Here is a 7,774-nt window from a genome sequence, read left to right as displayed (position 1 = left end):
CCAGGGGTACTGGCAACGATCTTACTTGGCTTGCCGGGTCTTCTCACGCACAGCACATTTCCAAAGGTCTCGGTCAGTAGTCATCGCCTCGGTAGCACAATAAATGAGTATAATATAAAGTAAAGTAAATATCATAAGATAAATATAATAAAAAGATTACACGTGTTTCATAACTAATTTTCAGATAGAAAAGAAATTTAAATCGATTAAAATCAATTGAAATTATCGAAAATAAATTCTATTCAAAAATATAGCTACTCGTCAGATCGTAAGTAGAACAATAATTAGATATATATATATCTCAACCAACAATATATATAAAATACAGGGGTCAACCAGTGAAGTACTAAGGTTGACAGTAACATTCACTGTTGTTGCATATTAAATGTGTAACAAGTTTTATGTTGTATTTTTTTTCTTTATTTTATTATTTTAATTTATTCTTCCAGTGATTTGAAACCTTCAAATGTTCTACTTGGAGAGAAAGGTCACGTATTGATCTCATACTTTTGTCAAATGAACAATGTTGACCAGCCTTTAGACGATTGGGCTGTTGAAAATATGTATACTGCACCAGGTGAGTGAAAGAACTTTATTATTTATGAAAAGTTGATATTTTGCTCCAGATCAGATCACCTTTGATCAAGCAGATTTATCTTTTCTCCAATATGCTCAGAATCCAGCACTACATTTTCCTAGCAGGTTGAGTGACTGTGTCGAATCTCCTTAGTTTGGTGTATGAAGTGCTCAGTATTGCTCCTAAAAAGGTGATCTTTTACATTGGTCCACTTCCCAGTTGAGCAGTTTCTTTGATCCCTTGCACCTATAGCAATTTTCTCATGATAAAAGGAAGACTACATTTGAGATGTGCTGGCTATGTGAAATTCACACACAAATTAATTTATAATTGCTGAACAAATTCACAGGCACATTTATTTATTGATGACAGCAACAGCAGCAGCTCATAGCAATGGTGGAAGCAGTTGCAGCTTTGTGGCCAAATTTGCCTCAATTGATGGTATTACTTGGTCAGGGGGTGGTGGGACAGGGGCAGAAGGAGGAGGTCAAGCATGTCCCTTTAGGAGGCCACCCTATTCCTTCTGCCAAAGTTACCTCAATTGATGGGATTTCTCTGAAAATATGGGTGGGGGAACTAAACTTATATATAAACCACCCTAGAGACCCCACCCAAACACCCCTACAAAGTTTCATGCCGATCGGCCCAACCGTTTGGCCGTGATGTGAGTACAGATAGACGGATGGACATTACGCCCATTGTAATATGATGATGCTCCAGAAGTTGAGGGAACTTGACTGCGAAGTTCATCCCCACCCAGCTTATTCCCCAGACCTTTCTCCCAATGACTACCACTTTTTCAAGCACCTTGATGGTTTCCTATAAGAGAAAGAGTTCAAGAATTAAACCAATGCTGAAAGTGCATTCAAAGAGTCCATCAGCTCAAGAACTCTAGATTTTTATGTTGCTGGAATAAACAAACTTATAACTTGTTGGCAAAAATGTGTTGATTGTAATGGTACTTACTTCGATGAATAAAATTTCTGCATTGTTGAAATATATTGTGTTGAATTTCATGTTTTAAAACGTTGCTTATTTTTTACTCAGCCTGATATTATTTCATGAATAACACATAGAATTGATATTGACATTATTAAAAATGTGGTTGTTGTTTTTGTTCTTTTTACAGAAATTTGTAGCATATCTGGACATACAGAAGTCTGTGATTGGTGGAGTTTTGGTGCCTTGTTATTTGAGCTGCTTTCTGGAAAAGTCAGTTGATTTCTTTCTACTTGTTTTTTTTTTTATGATGTTGGTATTGTGACAAGGAGATATTGTAGTTTAAGTTGTAATAGCTTCAGTTAGTTGTGTGCTTCGTTTGGACATCACTCTACAGTCTGGATCAAACAGAATATTTTATCAGAATTTCTTAACCACGTTATCTTATTTTTAAAACTGTGGAACATGTTATTTTAACTGATTCAAGACAAAATGATATTTGAGTTATATTTTAACCCTGTCACATATTCTGCGAGAATAGGTTAAACATCAGCTCAGCTGGATTTCTGGTAAACTCGTAGAAAAAGATGCTATCGACTCTGTCCATTAGTTTGCCTGCTATCGTTACTCTTGAGCTATATATGCAACTATTTATTTTTTTGCTCAGAAGCCTAAATGGAGGGTAAAGTTAGACACAGGGGCCTAGGTCTGAGAGGGTTAAACTCATTGGATGTTTTTTATTGTGAAGATATTTTGCTGCTACTTTGAACAGGTTAAGTAATTGCATAGAAGTTCTCTTAATGACTGTTGTGTTTTTATTGCTGAAGAATATCAGTCAATCCTAAAGACCTGCTGTTTTATATCGGAGTAAAACAGATCTTCTTAACAATAACTGTATTTGATGACATAAAATACACATGTGTAAATTAGATGCATCCCAATTTCAACAGTGCATATTCAGGAAAAAGTTTTTAGTGCATTAAGGCTTATAATATAAGGCCTAAGGTAGTTTTGAAACAAAAAAGGGTATCTTATATGCCATCAGATACAGTACTTCCATTTCTATATCCTTAAGATCTTAAGACCAACCAAATATTATTACTTATTCCGGACAGTAAAAAAAATCATTTCCAATAACATTCTTATTTTAAATAGTACCATTTCAAGTTCTTTAACACAAAATCTCTCTTGTTTTTCATAATTATGTGAAAATCTTCCATCATCACCATTTAACATCCATCCTCCATGCTGGCATGGGTTGGACAGTTTGACCAGAGCTGGCAAACTAGAGGACTGTAGCAAGCTCCACTGTCTATTTTGGCATGGTTTTATGGTTGGATGCCCTTCCTAATGCTAACCAGTTTACAGACTAGACTCTGTACATTTTACATGGCATCAGTAGCAGCAAGGTCTGCTTTGGCATAGTTTTTATGGACGGATGCTATTCCTGATGTCAACCACTTTACAGAGTGGACTAGGTGTTTTTTATGTGGCACCAGTACCAGCAAGGTAACTTGCAAGACACAGAGCCTTTGGTAGGGGCATGGCTATTGGAAGAGGTAAGACTAGAATATGACAAAGGACCTTTCATTTATTTTCCAAAACTGATAAAGTTAATTATTTCACTAAATCTCTCAAAATTTTTGACCGTTTTGAGAATTAATTGAGGCACATAAGCGATGTTTTTCATTAGAAATAGAGCCATGAGAGAGCTGACTACCCAAACAGTGCCTTCACTTATCATGCCTTTCATTCTTTCAAGGTCAATAAAATAGTACCAGTTGAACAGTGAGGTCAGTGTAATTGACTTACCCCTCTTCTCAAAATTGTAAGCTTTGCCCCAGAATTTGAAAGATTTTTTTTTTTTTTTCAGCGCTTATCTTCTTGTCATCCTGGAGGAATTACATCTCATACTCAGTTATTGATTCCATCTCATATCTCAATGGAGGCTCAAGGCCTGTTGGAAGAAGTGAGTCCAATTTTTATCATTATTGATCTCTGGTCAAGATGCCATTAAAAAATTTGTCCAAAGAATGTTGTTGGATTATATATATATATATATTTATTGCTAGGAAGGACAACAAAAGAAAGAAAGAGACCTCGATATTATGTAAATAGAGGAATTTATCTGTAAAAATATGTGACACTTATTTGGTAGCCATGATAAAACTCCGAGGAATTTTCAATGGCTGGATAGCTGAAGAGATGTTGGCGTGGGCTCCCACCCCAGCATCCGAAACTTGGAGTTTTATCATAGCTACCGAATAAGTGTCACATATTTTTACATCGCTGACCAAACACCATTCAATTTTTTTTCTCCGTATTCTTTCTGTTGAAGAGCGTAGCTCGAAACGTTAAAGACTTTCTGTATTCCCGAGCATCAAACTAATACATCCTTTTGTTGTTTACACCACCTGTCCTCGTCTGTTGTTGTTTTTTCTCGTACATTCTCCTTTCTATATATATATATATATATATTGGTAACATTGAAAAAGCACCCAGTATATGCAGTAAAGTGGTTGGTGTTAAGAAAGGGTATCCAACTGTAGAAACCATGCTATAGTAGACAGTGAGGCACAATGTAGGTCTTGGATCTGTTAAATCTCATCAAACCGTTCAACTTACGCCAGCATGAACATGGACATTAAATGGATCATACTGATTGTGTGTTGGTGAAAGACATTACATTTGATGTGCTGTAATTACTGTCTTGATTTTTATCCCCACTTTGTTAGAGCAAACTATACTGCAGTAGATACCATGAGAAAAACTTTCATATTGACTTTTGGTGAAAAATGCACTCGTTTATATTACTAGACTAACAGGGAGATAACTTCTCACCACCTCCAGATCATGTGATTTTTGACCTTTCTTGATCTTGTCAATGATGGACACTCAAATGCTAGAGATAACAACTCATCCCACTGCCAGCGATATATAAAATGACAGTACCAGAACAGGCACTGATGTCGTGATTAGCCAGTGAGATTGTTGGCAGTATTAATATCATCATCATCGTTCATTGTCCGCTTTCCATGCTAGCATGGGTTGGACAATTTGACCGAGGGCCGGTGAACCAGATGGCTACACCAGGCTCCAATCTGATTTGGTAGAGTTTCTACAGCTGGATGCCCTTCCTCACGCCAACCACTCAGAGAGTGTAGTGGGTGCTTTTACGTGTCACCGGCACGAGGCCAGTCAGGAGTTACTGGCAATGGGCACGCTCGAAATGGTGTATTTTATGTGCCAAGCAGTAATATTTATCCCCACTTAAACGTGGATGTTCCGTTAGAACAAACTATACTGCAATAGATACCATGAGAGAAACTCTCATATTAGCTTTGGTGAAAACTCTGGTTTATATAAAATAACAGTGTCAGAATAGGTGCTGAGAATAGGTGCCTGTGAGCTTGTTAACGAGTGCACTTTGCACCAAAAGCCAATATGAGAGTTTCTCATAGTATCTACTGCAGTATACCTTGTTCTAACAGCATCCATGTTTAAGTCAGAATAAATATTACCTCTTGGTATTAACACTGCCTCTGTCACTAATATATGTCTTGATTTTGTTTTGTTGGTATATTTCTTAAAATTTCTCTTTGCTTTTCTCAGTTGTTATGCTACAATCCTCGTGAACGTCTTGGAAGTGGGATAAATGGAGCTGAAGACATCAAGGCACACCCGTTTTTTGCCAACATTGATTGGAATGCGATGGAAAGTGACTATTGTCTGTCTTGACCCATTCAGTGCATTCCAGTGGATTTACCAATATATTCAGAAGTATTCTATTCCTATCAAAGTTTTAATAGGAGAAGGAGGTTGTTGTTTTTAAATATATATATACACACATATATATTACTGTTTTTGAATGTATAACATCAAGAACAACAACAAAACGAGGTCAACAAATATCATTACAAGGAAATGAAAAAAAATACAATTGACATAAGAAAATGACAGGAATGGACAAAACCATTACATCAACATCTCTATCTCATTTTTTGTTGTTTTTTTTTTTTTTTTAAATGAATTTCATCTCATATTTGCAAATGTGGTCCATGTGTGACTTAACATGTCAAGCTTCTTGCTTTTAAGAAGTGTGTTGTACAATATATATACCACACATTTTGTTGTCTTTAAATTTTAAGTCTGTTTTTTTTTTTTTAATTTCATTTCCATGCTGGCATGGGTTGGACTGATATATAAATTCAGGCATGTGTGTGTAATCTTCCCAGAGCAGGTCTTCTAGATGGCTAGGTGCTGTCTTCTTTTCTCTGCTTCCAACACTCAGTATATGGTGCTCTTCTTTTTTTTTTTTTTTGTCCATCTTATCTGTCTACTAATCCACCTCAGCTCAGAACTGCAGGGTACATACACAACTCATTGTACCCTCGGCTTACATGTGGAGTATCATACTGGAGAAAAAAAGAGACCTTAAAAGCACCTCTATATGGGAAGGTGGGGAGGTCAATATATCGACCATATTGGAAGTATTTTAAGTTTTAGACATCAAACATAAAATGAAACACAGGGAACTAAGTAAACTATATCTGAATGATAAAAAAAAAAAGACTTTTTCACACTATTAATGAAGTGTCATTTATTTTTCATATATGGAATGTATGATTATGAAAAGCTTAAAAGGCAGCTTTCTTCTGAGTTCACCCCAAACCCACCAGGTAAACTTTGCCATTCATCATTAATAAAATAACTAGTCTAATTCTTGGGGTTGATTCTATAAACTAGATTCTTCCTTTACAAATCTGTGGCCTTGTTGTGCCCAATACTAGAAATCCTTACCATAAAAAATGTTTCTTAATTCAGATGTAGACTTATTTCTGTGATCTCACTTAGGTTTCATGTCAAAAACTTAATGATAAGCAGAACTTTTACTAAAACCTAGTATTTATTTGCTACAATTAAAATATAAAAATATATTTGTTCTTTTGGATCGTTTGTTTATTTTAAAACCAAGGTGGAAAATGTTTCAGGGAGTTACCTCTTCAGGCAACGCTCTGTATTAAGTTTGTGTATGACGTTTGAAATGCAATTCAAATAAAGAGTGAAGGCTGGAAAGAAATGAAGTGTGCATGCATGATGGTACAAATGGACTAAGAGAAAACAGGGTATAAGAGAGAGAGAGAAGACTGAACTGGTACAGACATGTGATGCATATGGGTAAAAAGTGCCAAGCATTCCAAATAGAAGAAACTCATAGAAAAGGATGACTTATGAAGATGTGGTGAAGGCCAAGAGGAACCTGAACCTTATGACAAAGGACTGTAACAAGGGGCTGTGATGAGGTTTGTCTATTTTTCTCTTTCTTTATAATCTCACATGGAAATTCAATAAGTTTCCTCATTGCTTTTTTTTAGGAGAGGTTCCTTGGGCAAGTGTCTTCTTCTATAGCCTCATGCCAACCAAAGCCTTGTGAGTAGATTTCGTAGACAGAAACTGAAAGAAGCCTGGCATATATATATATATATATCTATATGGGAGAATATACGAAAAAACAACAACAGACGAGGACAGGTGGTGTAAATAACAAAAGGATGTATTAGTATGACGCTCGGGAATACGGAAAGTTTTTGACGTTTCGAGCTACGCTCTTCAACAGAAAGAATATGGAGACAAAAAATTGAATAGTGTTCAGTCAACGGTCACATACATATTTGTGTGTGTGTCATGTACTGAAGTTGATGCAATTGACTAAACGTTCCCTCTAGAATTGTTTGCCTTCTACCAAAATTCCCCCCGCCATTGCTTGACAACAGATGCTGGTGTGTTTATGTCTTTGTAACTTAGCAGTTTGGCAAAAAAAAGATCGATAAAATAAGTACTAGGCTTACAAAGAAGTCCTGGGCTTGATTTCTTCGACTAAAACCCTCTAAGGTGGAGCTCCAGCATGGCTGCAGTGAAATGACAAACAAATGAATACCAATATGCTTACTCTGAAAATATGACAAATATAAAAACATATCTAAAAAAGACTGATTAGAATTTTCAAGTGAGTGGTCACTTGATAGATAATTTTATAATCTGAATAGTATTGTCTTTACATCCAAGGATAATCTCATCAGTGCCATCTTCATCAGTATCTGCTATATCCATCGTACTCACCCAGTCAGGTGTGGTGTATTGGCAGATTTTCTGTAAACAAAGTGAAGTGAAAGAAAATAAACAGGTTTGAAATTGAACCTTGAAAGCAATTTTGTTATAAAGTACATATATATATATATATATATATATATATATATA

The 7,774-nt window shown here is 35.8% G+C and overlaps 2 protein-coding genes across 3 annotated transcripts in view; one reads left to right on the top strand and one right to left on the bottom strand.

Annotated features, from left to right (window-relative positions):
* LOC106867465 (ribosomal protein S6 kinase delta-1) overlaps window positions 1-6,453 on the top strand; it is a 61,743-nt gene extending 55,290 nt beyond the window's left edge. For both annotated transcript variants that reach the window (XM_014912345.2, XM_014912346.2), the window contains 4 exons: window positions 450-577; window positions 1,707-1,789; window positions 3,390-3,485; window positions 5,129-6,453. In XM_014912345.2, coding sequence (XP_014767831.1) covers window positions 450-577; window positions 1,707-1,789; window positions 3,390-3,485; window positions 5,129-5,254 — 433 coding nt within the window. In that variant the 3' untranslated portion in view covers window positions 5,255-6,453. The remainder of the gene's footprint in view (window positions 1-449; window positions 578-1,706; window positions 1,790-3,389; window positions 3,486-5,128) is intronic.
* Window positions 6,454-7,510: 1,057 nt separating this feature from the next.
* LOC106867466 (uncharacterized) overlaps window positions 7,511-7,774 on the bottom strand; it is a 19,011-nt gene continuing 18,747 nt past the window's right edge. Inside the window, exon 8 of the mRNA XM_014912347.1 lies at window positions 7,511-7,666. Within this exon, the coding sequence (XP_014767833.1) occupies window positions 7,532-7,666 (135 nt within the window). The 3' untranslated portion in view covers window positions 7,511-7,531. The remainder of the gene's footprint in view (window positions 7,667-7,774) is intronic.

Source organism: Octopus bimaculoides, chromosome 11, assembly GCF_001194135.2.
Source record: "Octopus bimaculoides isolate UCB-OBI-ISO-001 chromosome 11, ASM119413v2, whole genome shotgun sequence".
NCBI classification, from domain to species: Eukaryota; Metazoa; Mollusca; class Cephalopoda; order Octopoda; family Octopodidae; genus Octopus; species Octopus bimaculoides.
The sequence above is the reverse complement of the archived record's forward strand: the minus strand, read 5'-3'. Positions and strand labels throughout refer to the sequence as shown.